The sequence below is a fragment of the Marmota marmota genome, unplaced genomic scaffold, assembly GCF_001458135.2.
Source record: "Marmota marmota marmota unplaced genomic scaffold, marMar, whole genome shotgun sequence".
In the NCBI taxonomy this organism is placed as follows: Eukaryota; Metazoa; Chordata; class Mammalia; order Rodentia; family Sciuridae; genus Marmota; species Marmota marmota.
In genome coordinates, this window is record NW_026000019.1 from 320,223 (window position 1) to 345,620 (window position 25,398).

Consider the following 25,398-nt stretch of genomic DNA (forward strand, 5'->3'; position numbering starts at 1 on the left):
TCCCCCCCCCCCCATGGCTTACATTCTAATGGGGAAGATGGTGTTGAGCAAGTAAGAACTTACTCGATGGCTTACTTAAAGAAGGGCAACAAGGAGACCATAGGAATAGAAGTTTCAGTATTATGTTGGGGATGTGTAAGCTATAAGTGAATAGTGAAATAATTTAATCCCACTTAGGTGAATTAGATTTCAATAATTCCTGGGTATGAACATAAAATAGGAAGAACCTGTTGTAGGAGATGGTGTAATGAATCCCTAGGAACTGAAAAATTACAATGTGCCTGTAACAAGATAGCAGATTTTAGGAGCTAGGCACTAGGAAAATAGGCAGAAATAAGATTATCCAAAAGTTTATATTGCACTTGTAGAATTCTGGATATTTTCTTATAAATAAAAGAAGGTACTGAAGATTTTTCCAGCAGAATATCACATTAAAATGTTAATCCTTAGCATGCCTCTCTGAAGGTAATAATAGGAAGGGCTTTACAGAGCATAGGTGTTTGTGTATTTCTTGTAGAACATAGTAAAAGAATGCATATTGTGAAATCCACAGTGGAGGGGGCATCGGCTAACATCTCTTAACACAATTCATGAATGTCTCATGAGGAAATAATATGAGCTGTACATAAAATTTAAATAAAGGGACATCATTGTTATTTGTAGGAATAAATGTAAAAAGAAGCAAAATATGTAACCATCTGAGAATGGTACATGAAATGAGTGAATGTGGGATTCAGTATTATCTGACTATAAATTATTTGCAGTTATTTATATTAGAGTGATGAGCAATACAAATGAAATTAAGAAGATAACAAAATTTCTTAAAATAAGGTAATGCTTCTGTTAATCCTCATATATAATATTATATGTAATTTTTATAAAGGAATATTTAATACTAGTTAGAAGGTATGTTTATGATGATGGTTGTTTTTAATTCATTAGTGATCTTTTTCATTTTCACACATTTCCCCAAAATTCCAAATGACCAAAAATAATTAATGCTATAATCAAGTTTCTGAATGGTTTTATCTAAGTATGTTATTTATTTAACTACAAGAAGGGTTATATTATGTCAATTATCATATCTATTCATAAAAGTTAATATGAATTTTTGAATATATGAAATCAGCAGATTGTTTCACAATATAATTTACGATCAAATCTCACTTAATATTGTAGTATGTGCACATTCATGGTGCCAAGTTCTCATTTAAGCCCGCAAGCTGTTCTGCATAATAAATCATAAGGACTAAAACTAATGAGTCTGCCAATAATTACTTCCTTCTTGGGAATGTTCATTCAGTTTCTGATAAGAAATGAAAAATAAAGCAATTTAAAAAGCAGTACTATTTTAAAAAAAATCCCTAAGGCTAATGTTATTAGTGGAATTTCTAGGTTTAATTGTATATATACTTGTGTATTTTTTAATACACAGTGCCAATTAATTCTCTGGAAATATATAAGTTCCCCCTTGCACAATTGGTCAGCATTCCTTTTAACTTTTGCCCCTTGGTTTAATAAAAATTAATATGAGAACTTTAAGGTTACTAGTATGGCAATAATGGTAAGTGATGTTGACATAGTTTGGTTTTTTGTTTTTTTGTTTTTTTTTTTTTTTTTTTATCCAGAGATTGAGCTCAGGGGTGCTTAACCACTGAGACACATCCCTAGCCCTTTAACTTTATTTATTTATTGCATTTTGAGATGAGTCTCGCTAAATTGGTTAAGGCCTCGATAAGTTGCTGAGGTTGGCTTTAAACTTCTGATCCTCCAGCCTCAGCCTCCCGAGCTGCTGCGATTACAGGTATGAGCCACACCACCCAGGTCATATAGTATACTTGAATGCATTGTTCTTCTAAATCCCCTCTTTTTAAAATATTGTTTTTTAAGTTGTAGATGGACACAATACCATTATTTATTTATCTTTATGTGGTGCTCAGGATCTAACCCAGGGCCCCACACCTGCTAGGCAAGGGCTCCACCACTGAGCCACAACTCCAGCCCCCTCTAAATCTCTTTTTATAGGTTAAATTCTTTTTTTAATATTTATGTTTTAGTTGTAGTTGGACACAATACCTTTATTTTATTTATTTATTTTTATGTGGTGCTGAGGATTGAACCCAGGACCCAGCACATGTTAGTTGAGTGCTCTACAGTTGAGTCACAACCCCGGCCCCTAGGTTGCATTCTTTTGGATACCTTCTGGTATATGTGTATATATACATTTATATATTCACATATTATAAAGAAATAATAAAGAGGAGACAGAGAGACAAGGTGCATAGGCAGGGAAGGTGGCAGAGTGGCTGAGAGGTCAAGCTGCCAAGCTTTATTTATATCAATAGGTTACGTTAGATCATTAGTACCATAACTACATTATTGTTTAGAGTATCAGTAAGGTTGCTTATTCTGAAGTTACATTTCACAGTTGCAATATGCAATGTTAGGAACTTTGTGCAGTTCTCAAGAAAGTCCATTGTCTGGTAGCAAAAAAAGTTCCTTTATTCCCAGGAACTATGTGCCTGCAATCAAGGTCGAGGCTTGATGAGGCTCTAACACAGAGGCTTCTCAGGGCATTGCCATACCAGCTAGACATTGCAAATATATTTTCTATATTACTAGTTCCTAAGAGACATTGCTGGGCATTCTAAGGGTGGGAAACAGGGTGCCTGTTACTCTCCGGGAGTTTGCTCACCAGGGGAACATTTCCCTATACATTTCCATGGCCAGAATCCCTATAATATATTATTATTTATGATTATTATGCATGTATTATTTATCTATTGCTGCATAACCACCCTAAAACTTTGTAGAATAAACAATAAGTATTTATTATCTCCCAGTTTCTGTGTTTCAGGATCTTGGGAGAAGTAATAATCAGGATATTTATGATGTTGCAATGAAGATGTTGTTGGGTCTGTTAACTGAAAGCTTGATGTGGCTAAAATGTACTTTCAAAAGGAGTTTCACATGCTTGGCAAGTTATGCTGACTATGGGGAAGAAGCCTCTATTTCTGTTTGTGTGGATCTTTCCTTAGTGTCCTCATGATGTGGCATCTGGCTTTTCCTAGAGCAATTGATCCTAGGGAGAACAAAGCCTTGGATGACACTGGATTTAGTACCTGGATAGGACACCATTAGTGACTATCCTAGAGACTAGCAACTACAGGCCTATTCAACTGTTTTCCCAATATTTAGATGAGGATACTGAGGCATAAAGAAATTAAATAAAGCATGGGTGTTGCTGTACTAAGTGGTAGAGTGTGGACTTGGATCTATATTCTGTTTGCAAGAATATGTGCTGTTTAAATATCTGTGGTATTGCCTCTAACAGTTCATTTTAATTTTTAGTTTTTGATAAACATAGTTGTACATTTTTATGTATCTATTTTTTATTTAATTGTATGAGCATTGAAATATAAAATATTTCCCTGATTCCTTATTTTCTACAGAGGAAATTACTTTTCTCATTGTGATTTATAGGGATTTTTCATATCCTAAAAAAATTAATATTTTGTCTTTATATATTACATTTTTACCAATTTGAAAGTTGTCTTTGGGTTTTGATTATGATGTTTTCAAGTGATAGAAATTTTTTCTTTTTTTTTTTTTTCAAATGTGTCAGTGTGTCCTTCTTGCATTTAAGTGATCTGGGTTCATCAGTTAATAGTTCAAAATAGACTTTTCATATTTTCCCCCAAAGTTACTTTTTTTATGACAGACTTTTTATCAACCCCTAGAATTATCCTCTAAGGTAAAAATTAGTGTGTTGATAATGACTGATATGTCAAACTAATTTTATTTCATGGAACATGTTGTGAATATCATGTTGAAGAGTTCTGGACAGCAGCTAATGTGGGTAGTATTGAGGAATGGTAATCTGTAGAAGGTATGGACCAGTAGACAAAACATTTGAGTCAGTTGTCTCATTAAATTATCCTCATTTTACATTAAGAAATACATTTTAAACTGTATATGCCTCCTAATGAACCTGGAACTTCTATATTTTTGGTATATTGCTTAACTCAGTCTAGTAGGTGAATACTTAGTTGATAATAGCATCTGTCTCTCATTTCTCTACCTACCTATATCTATCTTATTGTCAATACATCTGTATGTCTTATAATTCAGAAAGAGTAGATATTTATAATTCAGAAAGAATAGATATTTTTTGAGGGATAGGGAAAATAGACTTGATTGTTATAGGCAATTTCTAAGAAACAACCAGTGAACAATAGTGAGTCCTTACTGTTTAGTACAAGGGATGCTCCCATTGAAATTTTGTTCAGAGTAGTAGCAAGCTACCAAAACCAACTACAACTCTTTGTATTTGACAATCACAAGTTTGGGTTTGTTTTATTGTTTCTTTGGGGGGATCCTGCACATCATGGCATCTTCTTTCATTAAGGGAAAGGTATGGACGCATGTCAGTGCTTATTTCTATTTATTGAATTTTATGAAGGAAGAAACAAGCTTTACTTGTTATGGGACTTTATGTATGCTTTTTCAGGGCATTTAAATCCGAAGTAACAGGGTTTTTATTGTTTACAGTGTTTTTTTGTTTGTGTTGGTGGTAGAACTAACAAATGATATTGTATAAATTGAAGTAGCACAATGTGATGATTTAATTTACTTATTTTATAAAATGATTAACAGAAGACAACACTCTCATAACCTCACATAATCCTTTTTTTGTATGTATATATAGTGACAAATTTGCTAAGATCTGCTATCTCTTAGTAAATTTCAAGTATCTATTTAGAATTCAGAAAGAATAGATATTTTTGATGGACGGTATTCTCAGCTATACATTATTTATTGTTCTATAAAATAGATAATAATAGCTATGCCATTAAATCTAATATGAAAATGGATATAGTTGTCCAGAGACTTACTTGGTTAATTATCAAAGATTAAAACTCGTCTGATTTCAAATTCAATGTTCCTTCAAATTAAGTAAAGGACAACATTTTCCACATTTCCCCACTTTATGTTGTATTTCTGCAAGTGTTAAGCTAGTGTTATATTTTAATCTTTACAGAATGCTTGGTTCAACAGTTTCATTTTCTGGTTTAGTGCTTAAAAACTTCCTGAGAACATGAGAAAGATACATAGTATAAGGTATGTCTGGACCTTGTAACCATCTTATGATTCCAGTCTTACTGACACTATTCAGATCTTACAATGTCCAAACTCAAACTCCTGTCTTTTATCTTTTGCTTATTAAATCACTTGATACTATCTAAACATTCTCCTTCCACCTCATCGGGACATCTCATGTGGTGCTCTTCACTGTGGTGCAAAGAGCAGTTTTATTTCACAGACTTCTTGCTGGGGACTTGATTAAATACAGCCATTCATTTTGCCATGATATCCAAGGGCATTGTCAATGGATTGTCTTTTTGAAAGCATGTGACCTAATTTGGTTCATATCAAAATCATAAGTGTATTACATATAAGGAGACATGTCTTTATCTGTACCCATGTACAGTAGAACTTCATGCATCTGTAGTGGATTGGAAATGAAAAAGAATAAAACACTGTCCTTCTTCACAAATTGCTTGAGAAATAATACTCTAAAGCATCTTTTTTTCCTAGATTCCTTTTATGCCTCAATTTCCTTTCTTTTATTGCCCTCTTTAAACAACCAGAATTCCTGCTCTGTCATTTGATTCAGTTTGCTTCATATCAGTATTTTGATTTTCTGTCCTCCCATAGTTCCTGCTTAAAAGTCAACAAGCATAAGCAACCAAACTTCTGTGTCATAGAATGGGTCAGATTTCAAGTTTCCATAAATGTATGTTCAGGGAGCTGAAAATATTCCCTTGCTCTTACAGTTACTGTTTCGTGTTTTTATCTCATTTCCTGTTTTCAAAAGTTTACAAAGCCAATGCATGAAAAATTCCTTAAAACTTCACAACTGCCTTTCCCAGCCTGAGTTTATTTTTGTTATTACATCCTACTTTTTTCTATTCTATTTGAAGGAGTTCTTTTCCTTTCTGTGCTGGACACTGTTGCCTCACACCCTATCAATATTTTATTCCCTGATTCTTAATATATCTTTCTTTGTTAATTTATTTCCACAAACATTTGAATGTCCTCCTACTTCTCCAATTTTATTTTTAAGAAAATTACCTATATACACTTTCTTCACCCTTTTATGAATTTATCCTTAATTATCATTAGAAATCTTTGTTTAAACTGCATATTCTTAGGGGTGTTTTTTTTTCTCTCTCTTCCCAAAAGGCAGGCAAGTTGTCCCTTTGTGTCTTCCACAATCTGTATTTATTTTCTCTTTACCATTTACTACAGTATTTACTTTGTACTAATAAATTTCCTAAACATTTTGCAAGTGTTTTAAATCAGTCATTCAAATCATTTTACTTCACAGTAGTTGTGTGTGTGTGTGTGTGTGTGTGTGTGTGTGTGTGTAACTGAAAAGAAATGAAATTGATTTCAGGGCAAACTTTCCCACATTCTCTAAGACTTTCCCATTGCATCTTGGGTGTTTGGGTAATTTAGTGATTGTACTTTCATGATCATCAGTGCAATTTAATGACTGCTGCTGCCATTTGTATAACTGGTAGGAAGTAGCAACCTACAAAGTACTTTAAGGAGAGAAAAAAGCCACTAAACTATGTTATCTATTTTAAGTGTTTGGTTAATCAATTTTGGAGTTGTGTAATTGTTGCAGAGTTCTTTGAAGGCAGTTTGGATTCAAAGAAATAATAATGTATGTAGGCAAGTTACTTTACCTCTCTGTACATTTGATTACTCATCTGAAAACTATTTACAACTTTATTTACCAAAGGACTTTTTTGGTGAAGTTTAATTTTATGTATTATTATATTTGTTGAGGTTTGATTATATATAATATATAATATATATGTTAGATCATAATATATATAATAATGTATATATATACTCAGTCATACATATGTATCAATTAGCATGAAAGCTGAAATATTGCTTGTTTTTACTATGTTACAAAAAAGGCTAATAAGGAAAGAATGCTTTTGGTGAGAACTCAAGAAATTGGAGTTCTGAAGAAAATAACTTCTCAAAAATCTTAAGACTGCTATGTTTTATTAAGAAATATAAAAGAAAGGAATGATAATGAAATTAAGGCTGTTTTGCTCTAGGATGCAGAAATTTGTCTCCCCTTTTGAAAATTTAATTAATATGATCCATCAAAAATTATAGCATTAAAATAAGTATTTGAGCAATTAGGAAAACACAAACATGCTTTCTACAGAAAATATTACTGATGCAAAATGTCTGTTTTATACAGTTGCTCATCTCAAACTGTTGGATTCTATATATTTAAAAGTTAGATTTGGTGAAATTAACTAGCTTTTAAACGTTTGCTTACATGTACTTTTAACCATTTAGTGGTTGAATGCCTACCAGTCCTTCAATTGGCAAAAATCTCTGACGTGTGCAAATGTATATGCACACACATATGCTTGGTTATTTTATTAAGACAGAAGGGTCAAAATAAAATGACTTGCTTACTCTGTTATCTGTTTTCATATTAGGAAAAAGAGTCAATTTTCATAGCAATCAACCCACTCATGCTTATAAACAGAATCTAATAAGCAAAGATATAGGACAGATTTTACAACATAATTTGTTCATTTAGTCAATGTAATAAAATTTCCCCCATAAAATTAAAATGAATAATGTTCAATTTTTGAAATTGACCCTGGTTTGTGTTTGTCTTCACAAGGTCTTTTCTAAAGGGTATTTGATGTCTGTAAATCAAAACCCAGAACTGGATTGGCTTAGTGTATGTTCCAGTGTTTACTGCTTTCCAAAGAACTGTTACCTAGCAACTGTGTGGAACAAGCTTGTCACACTTTAAATCATAGAAAAGCTCAGAAAATACTGCCACGAAAACTTTCCTTGGTACCCTAACAGGGATGTGAATATGATAAAGGCTTTTGTAAATGTGATTCTTCTGACTTGTTAAAATTATAAATTTTATTTTCCATAAAATAAAAGGGACTTAAAAATGGATTCAGATGCATAAATTTATATCTTTAATTTTAACTGTTTTTAAAACTTTTAAATTGAAAATAATAATAAAAAGAAACCAAAAATCTTACACAATAGTACTATATTAAAATTCATATCCCTGTCAAACTTTTTCCTGTCCATTGAAGTAGTTTCTGTTAAGAGTTTCATGCTCATTCTACTGTAAGAGACAACTTCCCATCATGATAACAAATAACTGAGATAATCAACTTTTAAAGAAAAGAATTATTTTGTCATACAATTTTGGTGATTTCAATTCATTATGGGCTGACCCTGTTACTTTGGGTGAGGTTGCGTATTATGTTGCATATCATATGGGGTGGAGGGAATGCTCTCCTCATGCCCATGAAGCGAAAAAGATAAAGAAGAGACCTATGTCCTACAATCCCCCTTACAAGTATGCTCCTAGTACCTAAAGCCCTCCCATTAAGCCCTACCTCTTATAGCTTCTACCAAGTACCAAGAGTGCCAACCTGGGGACCATGCCTTGAACACATGGATATTTGCAGGACACATAAGATCTAAACTTTAGCACCTACAGATGACTTTCTGGACATACTAAGTAATTCAGGTCTCTATATGAGTATTCATGCAAAATTGAGCATTTTTACGAAATGAAATGTTTTAATTATATAACAATGTAAAAATATTATATTGTTTTGCCACTGGAATTTTTAAAATGTATGATTGGCATTATTCCAAGAGTTTATTGAAATCTATCTTTTTTATTTTTTAAGTAATGCATGATTGTGATGATATATACTACTCTAAAATTCTGGTTAGCATTTTATGCTTATTGTCTACATATGTTTTTTAAAAAGACCTTATAAAGTAGGTGCCATTGTTAATTATATTTCAGAGATAAGGCGAGTTAGGCTCAGAGAGATCATAAATCCTGTACATGGCCTGGCACACCCCATGGTGACACCTTTTGATCTCATGTGTTATGTGTTGTCAACTGGCAGCAGAGGAGAGAGGTTGAAATAAAAACCAATAGAAACTTTAAAAGATAGGAAGGGAATGCAAGATGAAACAAATATACTTTTGGCTTGATAATGCTTTCTTCAACAAAAGAGGGGAAATTTTAAGCCATGAAAAATGGACAGATTTGTTGTATGACAATGAGTTATCTTTTTTTTTTTTTTTGCTGCCTTTTCACCACATAAGTGGTATTCCCAGAAAAAAAAAAAAGGAAAGAGTTTAGGGAAAGTGATTTTGTCTACAAAAATTAATTCAGAAGTTGCACACTTTCGGACATAGTCCACCAGGCATCTCCTAGTCATGTGACCACCTCTATCTAAAGGGAAACTGAGAAGCACAATTTCTACAACAGAGGCTATACATCCAGCTGAATTGTGGTGGGGTGAGGTGAAATAAAAACCCTTTCTACTAAAAGGAAGAAAGAATGGAAACGAGAAGATAGTAATTTAAGCCACAGTTCCAATCTTTGACCGCCCCCCCAAGAGTCGATGTACAACTTTAAAAATACTTATATTGTAAACATTTATCTCTTCTCTATAAAAATATTTCAATCATCATCAAAAGCTGTGTCTGGCTCAATGTCCATGATATATGGATAATCCCATCAGATCTAGATGGGGCTCCTAATGATCTGACAATATATACAATCAGTATAGTTGCTAGCTGTTCCCCACTATCACCACCCCATATGGATATACAATAGTAGAGCAAGATAACAGTAATTAAATATTGGTTTTTGGAGAAGTGAAGAATGGGAGGCCCACAGGCATCATTGGTCCATAGCATGTACTATGGCACATGAATCAGGAGTCCCCTAAAGCTGTGTCATAAATGTGTTTATTATCTCCTACTCTGCTTTGTTTGTTCACTACTCTCTAGAGCCACCACTGAAGATGAAGTTGGAATGGAATTTTTCTAGTCCTTTCTGTGTCAGTACTGTGCCCAAATTTGTTTTCTAAGAACTTTCTTTAAATCTGAATTTTGTTGCCACCAAAATTTTGTTGTTCACATCTCCCTCTTGATTGTAATAGTTGTTCCCTTGACATCATCTTAAACAACATGTTTTGGGTGGGAAGGCAACAGAGCACTTAATCTGATCCTGGCTACAGGTCTGGCTTTGTTGTGGCTGAGAAATCTTAAAGGGAGGCCTCTGATAAAGGCTCAGAAAAAAAGTGTCATCTCCTGTTATTTAGGATCTGGTTCACTGTTTTTAGTTTTGCTAGTGTCCAGATTTCTGGACTCCTGATTAGATTTCTGGATGCAAGTAAACAATGTCTATTTCCTTTTCCTCTCTGCTTACAAGGTTATTAATTCTTACTAGATCATCTCTAGATAGCACTAGAACCATCAAGCTGCTGTCAACATAAATTGGTAATTCTTGTGCTTTCCAGCTACCTCATCTATTGACATTTGGTTTCTACATACAAAGGAAAAACTGTACAGTAGGGGGAAATAGCACTTTCTGTCATGAAGATATTTCTGCTTTATGTATTCATATAATATCTAAATTTTATATTACATTCTTTGTTATTATAATAATAATAATAATTATTATTATTATTATTAGTAGTAGTAGTAGTAGTAGTAGTATTTTGGTACCAGAGATTGAACTCAGGGGGGCACTCGACCACTGAGTCACATCCACAGGCCTAGTTTGTATTTTATTTAGAGACAGGGTCTCACTGAGTTGCTTTTTCTGAGACTGGTTTTGAATTTGCGATCCTCCTTCCTCAGCGTCTCTGTCCACTGGGATTACAAGCGTGCGCTACCATGCCTTGCTGTCTTCCATTTTTAATTGGAAAAATATTTGATAAAAATTGAGGTCCATAACTTGAAATGTCTTAGAAAAGGAAATATAAGTAACTTATATATCTGAAAAAGTACTAGCTCACTGTCACTTTCTCCAACACTGCTTGGTCATATATTTGATGATATTGATGTCCATGAAAATGATTCTTTAAAGCTCTAGATTCATGTTTCTCTAAATTCCCTCCTTTCAGTGTTATTGCCCACTGTATCTATTGCCCATTGAACTGTTATTGCCCATTGAACTGTTCAGAAGCTATTTAATCTTTTATTTTTTTCCAATTAGTACAAATATCCCCACATCTAAATGCAGAAATATACATATATTTTTAAGACCAAGTTGCTCCTTAGATACTTGTATTGTTTTTGATCAGCGAGACATATAGCTTTCCTAATATTTGGAAAAAAAATTGTTGTGCAGTCTGATGTTTTTAGGAATTATTGACAAGGATTAGAAACCCATGGGAACTAGTGAGAGTGGAAAGGGGAGTGGGTAAATAGAGAGAAATATGACTTTAATGAATTAATAAACTCTGACTGTCATATGGCGATGGGAAATGAGGGGTAATATAGCCTGAAAGGATATTTTCCTTTTTTTTTTTTAATTCAGTATACAGGTTACTGGTTAGTATTAAAAACATGTTCCACAGGGAAGGGTATATTTAGACCTAAAAGGAGAGCTTTAAAGATATAATCAATTCTATTTTGCAGATTAAGTGTGGGCTCTTTATAATATATGCTAATGAAGATTATTATCCAATTCAATATTCTATCGCAGTCCTCCCTTCATGTTTGCCATCCGTGGAGCTTAAATAGATTTTTTTAAGTGAATGAATACTGATTTTACTGTTTGTCTAACAAGGAATTTTGCAATAATTATATATTAACTCAAACCTAGGACAGTGGTTTTCATTCTATCTGATCCAATGTTCCCTTTTTACAGTAAATATTTTGTAACATTTCCTTTACAGTTTTGCAATGAAACTCAGTAAATATAACTATCTGAACACACAAATTTAAAACAATGTAACATTCTGTTTATAACATGAGGGAGAATCAGAGGGAATTGATTAATAACAGAGAAGCATGTTTTTCAATATGTAAATGTTCAAGTATAAGTACCCAAGAGAACACAGTGAAAAGACAGAATTTTGTACCATTAAAATGTATCAAGGACCAATGCTGACACTGGTAATATATAGTAATCAAATATGTTAGATTTATTATTGACATACATACAATGCTAAACAGCATAAAAATTCCTTTATTTACATCATGGTTATGTTCCTAGATAATTCAGTATGTTACTCTAAATCAGTACAAACCATATATTTGTTTGTGGACAAAATTGCTGCCATTAATGATAATGTATGTACTTTTATTTTTAACAGTGGATGCATATCATAAAAATTTTACACAACTATAGAGAAAAGATGTAGGCAAATACAAAAATGGCTACCTGATAGTTATTAGGTTTTTTCCTTCCTTCCAGTTTCTACTGATTATATGAATAAAATATAGAGTTTTTGAAAACTATCTACAACACATCATGATTTTCCCACAGCAATCCCTTTCCCCACTCAGATGCACACATTCATTGAAGTAAAGTGAAAGGAAAGGACCGAATATATTTCTTTGTAACTATGGAAGGAAGAAATTAAGGTAGAATATTTTCAAAGTATCCCACAAACACCATATTTTTTCATCTTCTTTTGCTGGAAAAGATACAGTTTGTGCATTATTGAATGGGAAAGTTAATAATTTTCTGTGGCATTGCGTGTATGGTACTCATACCTTCCAAATGTTCTGTTACAGTTTGATTTTTTAAAATTCTGTTTTGTAGTGAGGCATGGTAGTGCAGGGCTATAATCCTAACAACACAGTAGGCCAGTTCAAAGCCATTAGCAGCAACTTAGTGAGGCCCTAAGCAACTTAAGACCTTGTCTCAAAGGAAAAAATGAAAAGGGCTGGGAATGTGGCTTAGTGATTAAGCAGCCCTGGGTACAATACTTGGTACCAAAAACAAAACAAAATAAAAACAAAAACAAAAACAAAAAAACCAAATTTGTGTCATAACAAATGTACATATTTTTCTCAGTTTGTATATTATATATTCCCATTTTGGTTTGAAATCTATGGGTCCCCTATGGATTGCTATCATATGGATCCACTCTAATAACATTCTGCATTTTGCAGTATTATGACTTTTTTTAACATATTGGCTATACTTACTCAAAAATTATTTTTAGAAATATTGAAATGATAGTTTAAATGCACTATTCTTTTGCAACTATTGGGTATCCTTCTCCACAACTCAAAATTGTATTTTGAATCTTCTAGGCTTTCCTGTATTAAGTACTTATATAGTATTAAAAATTTTCCTTGAAGATCATTATAAAGATAAGGATAGAAAGAGTGAGAGATGTTGAGATTATTACGAGATCCTTGATAGTATAGAGTGTAAATCCTGAGATATAATTATAGTATATAATTTCTTCCATGAAATATAATAGACAAAAATATTTAAAGTAAATCAGTTAAAGTTTTATAAAAATATGAACTGGCCTATTTCAAATGCTAAATTATAAAAAAAGTAAAACTAAGTATACTATTTACATAGTCATTGCATTTGCTAAACTATTTTCCATTAACTTGTTTTGTTTCTACCTGAATTGTGTGGTTCTTGTGTTCATTTTATAGATCTGGCCAACAACTTCAGTATTCTATTCCTTAATAGCTAAAACTATTATCTGCTGCTTAAGGATATGCCTTTTCTTAGAATCTCAACAGTGACTCTTTTTTAAAATACCAGGTATAATTGCTCACTTGGGAGGGGAGGATTTCTTTTTTGGTTTTGTTTTTCAAAATAAGAAATACTGTGGAAAATCAAATATCTGGCATCTTGAAGCCTCATTACATTATAATAAAATACACTTGGGCTGAGTGGCCTCATCCCCTATAGGTTTAGCCTGCCCCCTCCCATGTGCCACCATCTCCAGCATTATCCATTGTTGTATGTCACATTGCATTTTAGCTACCAGTTATTATCTTTCCTGGCTTGAACTTATCATCTTTTGAGGTCTTGAGATTAAAGCATACCTTCAATTTAATTTAGCATTAATTTTTATTGATTGATACTGCAGTTGCTTATATAGTATAAAATCTATTATTTCTGTGCTAGGCAAATTATCTATCACATCTTTTAAAAACTACTAAAACCAATGCTGTGTGGTTATGAATTTGGTAAATCAATATGTTTTTAAATCAATACTGTTGTATTGTGTGCTATAAAGTCAATAGAACTAACTAGACTTTACAAATTATGTGATACATTTATCAGACTGTACCTCAAACAGCTTCAACTCACCTCCTTGGTATATATAAGGCTTAAGAAGATTAAGCCCTGTACCAAAAGTTGCCAGTTTTAATTAAGAATTATGGTTAGACTCTCAAGGCCTCCTCCCTCCCACTCACATAACCCACTCTCTACAACTCTCTCTTAGGAAACATTTCTGGGGAAACAAAATTGCACATGTAAAAGCATCTCTGAAACAATTATGTTCATATTGAGACTTTTTGGCATTTTATTTATTGTTTTATTTTTCATTTTAAAATATTACTCTCCCAAGGTAAATTATTCTAATTTACCTATTTTATTTCAAACAGATCATGTTGTTTGTGAAGAAGAATTTAAATACGCCATGTTAGCTTTAAACTGTATTTGCCCAGCAACATCTACACTTATTACACTACTGGTTCATACCTCTAGAGGGCAGTAAGTATATTTTTTTCTTTAAGATAACGTATTTAAAATAATATAAGTGCAGTTGTGTGTTTTACAACTTTAAAAATCCAACATATATAGTGAGATATGTACCTATATTTGTGTTTGTGGGAATTATTTTCACCTAATAGAAATATGTTCAGGGATTCAAAATTCACAGAAAGTTGAAAGTCATTAGATCTTTTTTTTTTTTTTTTTTTTTTTTTAGTACTCTTTAGATAACTTGTTGCATCTTAAATTCTAAGTCTCTAAATGATTTGTTAGGTCTAGAGTAAGGGCATGGCTCTATTTCAGGAGTAAGAGTTATACAAGTAAAATTTTTAAAAAGGGATTGTAACAATCACTAATATAAGAACAAAGTCAATTTTTTCTCCCTAGGATGTTTTTATGTTAAAGTTTTAATTATTATTTTTTATAGTTTTATAAAATTATTATTTTTTACAGCTTTATAAAATTACTTAATGTAAAATAAGTTGTTTTTTATGCAATTTCTAAGTAGCCCATAGAAATTTAGATCATCTGAACTTTAAAATTTTTACTTATTTACTTTGCTATTTTTATAAAATACAGTTTGACTCGGATGACCAAGGAATCACAGTCACTGTTCTTATTTTAAGAGACAAATGTTACATTGCATTTCACACATTTTCATATTCCTAACAGTATTTTACACAAAATACTGATTTTTTTCTTATAAATTCTAATTTGTGTTTATGGTCATTACTCATTAAATTTGGTAAGTTAATTGATAGTTATTTAAATGATGTGCCAAGACAAGTAAATCTAGAACAAGGAAAACTCTTTCTTGATATTAAACAGTAGATGGAGCAAGTTACTAATATGAAAATAATAAATACCCAGACCTTTTTTTAAAATGGATTTTTCTATCTTTCCTCTAATTGTATTTCTGTTCTGTTGGGAAGGAATGATTTTCCCAGGAGCAGTTTCTCAAATTCTGAATAGGAACATTTCCATTCTCTATATTTGCAAGACTTTCGTCTGTGCAACGAAAGCTTGTGACAGGATTGTGGATGACATTGCTGCTTCTCTGCAAAAAGTTCACAGCATCTTGATGCAATTTTAAATAAATTCCTAAAAAGCATTTTGACACCAATTAATTGAACAATAGTAGCCCTATCACATGTATTTCTTATTTTTCCCATACCATCTTTATTACAGAAAAATATAACACTGAATATCTAGTTCAACTTCAATGTCATACATTCATATAAGACAAGGCGCACTGATAATATTTCATACACTCATTACTCATAGACTAAAGTTAAATTACACTTTGCAACTACTAATAAATGATATTTATTGACACAATTTTGGCTGTGAAAAAGATTGTAGTTGACATAAGTTGAAATAGAATTTTGGATCCTTAGAATAAAATTTACCCCAATATACTCAAATGAAATTTGCCTTATTAAAAAAGTGATGTCAAAGATGTTGTTATCACATAATTAAGAACTTCTTTTAGATAAGATTAACCTGAAAATATATTTCAAATCTGTGCCACAGTAAATACTATGGCACACTATACTTTCTTTTTAGCATCTTTATTTAAATTTATTTCCATACTAGAATTCCCACAATAAATATGCATCTCAATATTTTTAGTCTATTCATGGAATTTTTCAAGCATCATCACTATTTCCAGAATCCCACAAATAAACCTAACCTTTAGCCATTCCCCTTCATCCCCCCAATCCTTTCAATCCTAGGCAATTCCTAATCCTCTGTTTCTTATAAATTTGCCTTTTCTGAACACTGCACATAGATGAAATCATATAATATGTGTTAATTATATTTTGTTTAGTTGGGCTTCTTTCACTTGGCATATTTTAAAAGTTCGTCTGTATTATACATCCATAGTTCATTACATTTTATAATTTATTATTATTATACTGCAAAGATTTGAGTTTTTATTCATCGGTTGAAGAATATCAGTTGAGTTGCTGTTAAAATTTGTGAAACTTTTTTTGTTTGGACATATGCTTTCATTTCTCTTAGGTATGTATGCCTAAGAGTGGAATTACTGTCTGTGGTCATTCTCTTTATACTCTTTTAGGAACTGGTAGAATGCTTTCTAAATATGCAATTTATTAGGGTTCCAATATTCTTGCCAAAATTTATCATGGTTCCAATTTCCTCATCATCCTCAGCAGTACTTACTACCTTCTTTTTGATCATGAGCATCCTAGTGGGTGTGAAATTGTATCTTGCTGCGGTCCTCATTTGCATTGTCTGTTGGCTAATAGTAATGAACATTGATTTATGTTTATTGGCCACATAATCAAGATATAATGATATACCTTCATATCCTTTGCCCATTTTCATTTTCTAAAATTTTTTGGTTATAGAGTAGTAAGAATTCCTCATACATTCTAGATACAACTACCTTCTCAGATCTATACCATCACTTGAATATAAGTAATCATCAAAACAGATCATTTAACATTTCTGTTTTATTAAGAATATTGTTTGACTGGAGTTATTTTACCAACCCTTTTGTTATCTGTTAATTGAGTATACAAGATTCTCTTATTAACAGAACATGTTTACAATTTAGCCTTTCAGCATCTGTAGAAATTAAAAGCTCAAATATATTGATTTAATAATCAGAGAACTAACATGGAAGCTAAGTGAAGTAGTACAATGGGAAAAATGTTGAATGGTCTAGGAATAGCCGTAGGCAAGTTTTGAAACCACTAATTGAAAACAAATCTATACAAAAATATTCAAATTTTTCTATTTAAAAAATTTAGAATGATTTTACCACTTTACTCTCTAACAAATTGTGTTTTGTATCAATAATAATTGATATTCACAAGCAATTGGAGTTGCTTGGTTGATACAAAGGGAAAAAAAGACAATTTATGACTTTAAATTCAACAAGTACAGAAATAAATATAATCTAAAACCTAAAGTGTTCTCATTTTAAAATACACTTTTAAAGTAAATTTCTGTGTAGGGTATAGGTATTTAAAGAAAATAAACATGATTTATGAAACAAAATAGACAAACACATCAGGTCTGGGAGATTAAATGATCAGCCCTTCTAATGGCAGACCTGCCTTAGGTCATTGTAATTAATAATGGAGGTACTGATTCTGCTCCAGAATCAGACAGTTTTACATTCTCAATTATTTTCATCCTTTCTTATTTCTTCATGTCTTTTAGCAGGTGGAAATGGGAATTCCTATAGAACATACATATTAATGATGAATTGCCTGCTTCTGTGCTAAAAATTTCTATCTTATATTTTGAAGTCTTTGAGCAACAGTACTCAGATATAGTGTCCAAACTTGACTAGTATTCTTAAGCTCTTACATTTTACTTTCCTACATGTTTACATTTTCATTCCAATTCCAGTTGATGTACAAATAATAGAGTAGCTTTCATCTGACTTCAAATTACTGTTTTGTTTTTTTTTTAATTCACTGAGTGTTAATTCTGTATTTTAAAGCTTCACATTTACCTCTTCCTTTCTTAGATTGGTTTGAGTGTTGATTGCTCTTGATGCTTATGTATCTTATTGTTAATTCAATTTACAATTTGATTTACTTGGTAATTATTTTTAAAAGGTAAGCATAAGTTTACTTTTTAGACACAATTACTATAGGCTGTGGGACATGGGACAACAAAATGGCAACTCTGAGTCAGGCTATTTTCCTACCATTTAGGAAGAAGGAAAAATGATAAAGGGGCAAACTAGGGCTAACTAAGGTTATTTAAAGCTTTCCGTAAAGTTCACTCAGGCCATTTATCTATCTAATGGTATCTCATTGGCCACAACCATGTCAGGTGTTAAGGTCCATTTAAACAATTCTCATACATCAGGTATTTTACAGTTTAATCTTCTTTAGTAGAAAAAGACAGGGGGAGAAGTGATTTATGAAACATTTTTGAGTAGTCAATACAATTTTTGTGATTCTGACAGAGAAATGATTATCATTAAAATTAAATATGTATGATAAAAAAGATGTTTTCCAATTCTGCATCAAAGAGCCTTATATTTTTGCATTAAAGAAACAGCAATATTTGAATATTAAAATATGGACTTGATTTTAATTACATCTGTTAGCAATGTAAATAGTTTCAAATTTAAAAATGTATTTATGCACATAAAACATGCATACATTTATTTAAACTTGGATATTTTCTCTTCTTAAATCATGAGGCTATGTCTCATAGGAATGAAAAGGTAAATCTAGGGATCTTAACAAGAGGTATATTGTTTTATACAAGTAACAGAGTAGCTTTTATCTGTTAATTGAATATACAAGATTCTGTATTAGCCTAAATTTAACAAGTCAAATACTATTATCATTGCTGGTCAAATCTGGTGACACAAATTGGCACTATTAAAATTTTAAAAATTAATTATATTTGTATTATAGCTTTTCTATTATTATTACTTTTGATACTCCTTTACCTGAACTTTTAATGTTACCTTTCAAAACCAAAACCAGGTATATTATTATTATAAAATGTTCCATTCAGGAACTTCTGACATTAAAGCAAAAATTAAAGTCAGACTCTTTGGAAACCACATGTCCTAATCACAAATTAAATTCCTGTTTTTTAGTGTTCATGCTGCAAATGGAACTCATAAATTTAGGGAGGAAATGTGGCAAAGAGGAAAGAACAACAATTTTGGCAGACAGAAATGGTTGACTCACTAAATGCTAAACCCAACTAATACTGAGCAATTACATGTTCTGTTTGACTCTCGGTAACTTTTATGGAACATTGAGATAATAATTTTTAGCTACTCCATTACTTTTTGTGTTCATTTTGCCATTGCTCCTTGAATGCCTACTATGCAACAGCATCATGCCAGATGTTTTACATACAATAAGGAGTACACCAGAAAAAAAAATATATTCCTCCTTTCAAGGAACTTTCATTAGAATTAATGAGACAGGTAATATACCAAAATAAATAAGTAAAACACATACAATGTTTCAGAAGGCCATAGTGCTATAGGGAAAATAAAGAAATGAAATGGTGGAGTTTAAGAATATGACAGTAGGTCCCATTTAAATGATCTAGTCATATTTGAACTCCTCAGGTATATTTGATCAATGGCTTGACCAAATTAAAGTAGTGACCTTGTAGGTAACTGTCATATGATTCTTCCAGGTAGAAGTAAAGCAAAACTCTTGAGATGCAGGAAAGCACATCTGTTAATTTGAGGAGCAGGAAGAAGTTCAGTGTAGCTGTAATAGAATAGAGAAGAGACAGATAGTAAAAGTTGAGATGCGAAAGGAAGCAACATGTCAGGCGATGATTTTAGATGTATTTTTAACAGTAATTTCCACCTTTGTTGACTTATTGAATATAGGAAGCAGAGCAAAAAGAAAAGGATGTAGGAGAATGGCATATTTTTGAACTGAGCAACCAAAATAAAATACCATAATACAGATGACCACAGTGAACATTTTTCTTTTTATCTTGGATGAATTAAATTTAAGATATTTCATTACACTCCTCCAATTTTGAACAGTATATAGGCTGGAAGTAAAGGGAAAGTCTACACTGAAGATATAAATAAAGACATAAATTTGGCTCCCATCAGCATAGGAATAACAAATTTAAGTCACAAAACTGGATGAAGTCAAGTGAGAGATTTCCTGAGGATGATGTAGCCATGCCTCAACATAGTAGGTGGTCTTTAATTCTGTCATTGGCTTTATGAATCTCTAATATGCATCAAAACCAGTTGTCCAATTTGTTGTCAAATTTGAGAATTTGGAAGGAGGCAGAAGAGATGCTTTAAAAACAAACTGGGAAACCCAGACCCGGATGTTGATTTATGATGAGTGAAAAAAAATCCTATGTCTCACTCATGGGTATATTACATCTAAATGAGAATAGTTATGGTCTTAACCAAAGTATGGCAATTATTATGATCATATGAAAGTAAATGTTAGCTAATTCATTGGCTGTTCTTTGAACAATGACTTTAATGAGAATGTAGATATCTGAATGTTCCCAAGTAATAATGGTAATGGTGTATATTTTCACCATGGCCAGTCTTTAAGGCACTGACTTAATATTACAGGTATTAGGATTAAATATGTTTTGAAAAAGATGTCTTATGTACCTGCCTAATTGGAGCTTTTTATTCTCAAGTTGAGTTATAGGACCTATAAAATTCTTAAAAGATATGCTTAGAGCAACCTTTCGAACGTATGTGTGGAGAACATGAATTACAATAAGAATGTAAGAAAATACAAGTTATTTAAAGGAACTTAAATGATAAAACATTAGTTGAAATTTTGAAAATAGGTAACAGATTAGTGGTAAACTTGTATAAATGTAAGCAATTAATATATTAAGAGAATGATAAGTCATTAGTAAATTGTTTGCTGAAAATTTTTTATTTTGATTTATAAGATCAAAAACAAAAGAATGTTTCAAATACTAATAAGCTGCTATTCAATACTAATATATATTTTAGGTATTTTCGATGAATAAAAAGATAGGGAAACAATGTTACATTTCACAAATATATACTAAAGTAAAGGTAAGCAAAGTGGCTCTGATATTTTACCAGAAGCAATTTTAAGAAGTTGTAATTTTGTAAATATGTTTCTCAGGGGTGGTTATTTCAAAAGAAGCCCTTCATTAACTTACTGGGCGAGTATGTTATTTTCATCAATGGGATCAAACAGCAGATTTGGGTATTTCTGCAATGTTCTTTGCAAAAAGAAATTTAATGAATAACAGTAACTATTAAATTCCATTCATTGTTTTCAAAGTAATTAGTATATTAAAAATGGAAGAAAAAATGAGAAATTCATGGGTTTTTCTTTAGTTTTAAAACTTTTACTATACTTCTAACTGAATGTAAAGCATTTATAAAGTTAAAGAAATGATTCTGTTCAACTTTCTGTCCTGAGTACTTAAACTAAAGTGAATTTTAGGCTTTCTCAAATAATTATTTTACCAAAGATTGCATAATGGTTTTGCAAAATCTGCAAGCACAGTAAAGACACATTAAGCCAAATGCAGCATAATTAATTTTTTGTGTGTGGTATATAAGTTATGGTTCTGTTATTTCATACAATTGCCAAATTTGTGTTCCATGGTAGAATTAACAATTTGGGGTGGGTGTTGATACTTGTCCTGGAAAATAAAAACTCAAGGAAGATTGGGAAATACTGTGCTAAACTCTGTCTTTATTTTTTAACATTTTATTTGAATTAGACTTATAAAAGAAAGTTACAAGAACAATACAGATAGTTGCAATATACCCTTTCCTTATAGCTACTAATATTGTTACCTTTTATAATCATAGTGCAATTAACAAAAGAAGACTTAACATTGGTGTAATGCCTTTGACTAAGTTGTTGATCTTATTTGAATTTCTAAGGTTTCTCTATTAATATATATTTTCTGTTTCAGAATCTTATCCAACAACCTGTACTTTATTCAGTTATTTATCTCTTAGCCTCCTCCAAACTTTGACAGTTTTGTGGATAAGACTGTAGACAGTATAAACCTATAATTTTAATGCATATAACAAAATAGAAACATTAATATAGTCCTGTATCTGTGTGCATCTGGTATAATATATTACATGAAATTCCCTGCTGTGTTTCTGAGGAAGCCTAGAAACAATGACATCCCACTAACAAGGAACACACTTAATGATCAGAAATTGATGACTAAATATCAGTGTCCAATAAAAGGAAGCAGGGCTCTTTGGAGAGTTTGTGGATTGCAAGACTGGTGCAAGCAAAATATAAGAGTAGGCTGGAAAATCTCATAGTTCCAAAAAACAATTAATTTCTTTTTTTTTTCTTTTTAATTGATTTTCTTTTTTAATACATGACAGTGGAATGCATTATAATTCTTATTACACATATAGAGCACAATGTTTCATTTTGCTGTTTGTATATAAAGTATGTTCACACCAATTCATGTCTTCATGCATGTATTTTGGATAATGATGTCCATCACATTCCACCATCATTGCTAACTCCATACCCTCCTCCCTTTCCCTCCCACCCCTCTGCCCTACTTAGAGTTCCTCTGTTCCTCCCATGTTCCCCTCCCTACCCCACTATAAGTCAGTCACCTTATATCAGAGAAAACATTCGGCATTTGTTTTTTGGGGATTGGCTAACTTCACTTAGCATTATCTTCTCCAGCTCTATCCATTTACCTGCAAATGCCATGATTTCATTCTCTTTTATTGCTGAGTAATATTCCATTGTGTATATATGCCACATTTTTTAATCCATTCATATACTGAAGGGCATCTAGATTGGTTCCATAGTTTCCAAAGGACTTAAAAACACCATACTACAAAGACACAGCCACATCAATGTTTATAGCAGCACAATTCATAAAAACAAGGAATTTCTCAGAATAGTGTGGATCTTGCCAAATTGACACAAGAACCAAGCTAAAGGAGTTCCTAATGGGCTAAAATGGAATAATTTGAGCTACAAAACAAGTAATGAGAATATTAGATTTCAACCCATAAAATAAAATAAATATCCAGAATTCCATTGTGGTAAACAACATAACAAATAAAGGGTAGAATAGGGATAACTCTTTTTTACTGACGAATTCCAAATTTAAAAAATGAAGAAGAAAAAAAAATTAAGCAAACGCTATGGTAATTATTGGGATTCCCCCAGTGTGTACTAATATTAGTGGGTGGAGGTTTAAGGAAAGCCAGAATAATTGTGTGACCTTGACATAATTTTCCAAGATATTTATTAACTATGAAGGCAAATTTTCTAACTTTATAGGAGAGAAACCTGACAAATACCACCTCAAACAAGGAATCAAGGCAAGTATTGTAAATAAAAGACATGTCACTCACGTTACCCTTCCCATGATACACAAAAGACACCGGGTAGCTTCTTTTGTGTTCCTGCTGACCTTTCTATTCATAAGGAAACATCAGGTGCAACTATATCAGATGCTTCTATAATATGATTGATGCTCTTCAACATCAAGGGAGCAAAAGATGAGCAAGGGGAGTTTACAATTTTGCTTTTCAACATTTTACTCAGCTTAATTTGAGGAAGTTTTAAATCCTTTTAGATAGTATTGTGACTGGAAGACACAATATTATGTAAAAGGAAAATAGTTTAGAAATATGTGTTCAGAGAAACCAAAGACCAAGGTAAAACAAAGGCAACAGGTCACTGTGCTAAACCACAGCCTGGAACCCACATCTCAGTCGGCACTTGACGGATCTGGGCTGCACTTCGCAGAAGCCCCTAGTGCTTTCCAGATTGGTAGGTCAGTGACTTCAGATGAAATTAGCCATGAGTACGCCCTTGCTATTATAACCTAACACTCACAGAGTCTCTGGTTTTAAACATTGTGATGAAAGAAAAGGAAAACCCAGTGTCTACCAGCACCAGAAAAAGGACCAAGAAAAATCACTAGGGAGGGAAGGAAGGAAGGAGGTACAGAGAGAAAAAGAGGGAGATTTTTCTCTGCCTTTAGTCCTGAGCTCGTCACAGAGGGCCCAGGGAATCAGCTGTCATGTGGGTGGAAGGGAAAGTTTCTCAAAAGTAATAGGGATTATAATTACCACCCTGACTGCCAGAAAGGAAAAGAAAAAAACGGGTGGGAGAGCATGCTCAAATGAGCTATCTTTAGCTCCCTTGGAAGTTTCACACTCAAAAACTGTGACAGAGGACTATATTTTGTAATCTGGCAAATCTAGTTCAGTCACCCTCCTTCTGTAGGTGGATAAAATAGAGTACCAGCGAAGACGAGAGGCACTTTGATTTCTCCTTAGAGTGAAACACAGACACACACAATTTAAAGTTTTAATATGTTTGATAGCTCTAGGTCAGTAATTGTCACTTGGTGTATAAAACATGAACTCTGTTTGATATAACTTTTAAAAATCTGAACCTCTGACTCCATTAATAGATTTTTGTGTGCTTTTCAGTGGTTTGCATCATATTTAAAATTATTAACAGGCTTTTCCAAACCCCACATCATCTTCCCACCCCTAGTGTCCTATACTCATGACCTTCTGAAAGCATCAAGGTGGACAGATATCCTTTATCAAAGGATGTGTCTGGCTGCATAATGGCTCCCTGCTTCCTTATGTTCTCATGTACTTCTTAGAGAGAGAGAATAGCTGTAAGCTACTCAACTGGTTACAACAGCTGATGTCTTCTGTAGCCAGCTTCCAAGTGAGCCTTATACCCACCATCTGCACTGGTTGTTCTGACGGGAATCATCAGAGCTTTCTTTTGAATGAACCTAGTGAGATCCATCAGCCTCTTAGTCACCCCCGACAGGCTGTTCATTTACATCATCCTGTGTCTCCTTGAGCTCCATAAGATGAATCTTGGGGCTCATATATTAGCCTAGTAATGGACCCAGGGAAATATAGACACCTTCTATGACAGATTCATCATGTTCTTCTCTGTGTGTGTATATTGGTGTGTGTATGTAGGGGGTGGGTTCTATAGTGACTGTCATTTGTCTGCATCAATTGCTTCTTTATCCTGCTTCATACCTAAACCTAGGCTGCTGTTCAGCAAGCTATATCTTGGGAAGGAACTTTGGAACTTCCTGCTGCTCAGATTCCTAAATAACATGAAAAGGCCTTTTTCATATTTCCACTCCATGCCTTTCCATCTCTTTTACCAAGTGGTGTGACTTTCACTGCGTCAATAATCTACACAATTGCTGAGTAATCACTAGTAAACATTCAGTGGCAAAGCACTTGCCTATTATGTGCGAGGCCCCAGATTCAATCCCCAGTACTGCCAAAAAAAGAAAAAGAA

General features: G+C 32.5%; 1 protein-coding gene across 8 annotated transcripts in view; it reads left to right on the forward strand.

Annotated features, from left to right (window-relative positions):
- Kcnt2 (potassium sodium-activated channel subfamily T member 2) overlaps positions 1 to 25,398 on the forward strand; it is a 361,454-nt gene that overhangs the window by 213,059 nt on the left and 122,997 nt on the right. For all 8 annotated transcript variants that reach the window (XM_048809800.1, XM_048809801.1, XM_048809804.1 and 5 more), the window contains one exon: positions 14,491 to 14,599. In XM_048809800.1, coding sequence (XP_048665757.1) covers positions 14,491 to 14,599 — 109 coding nt within the window. The remainder of the gene's footprint in view (positions 1 to 14,490; positions 14,600 to 25,398) is intronic.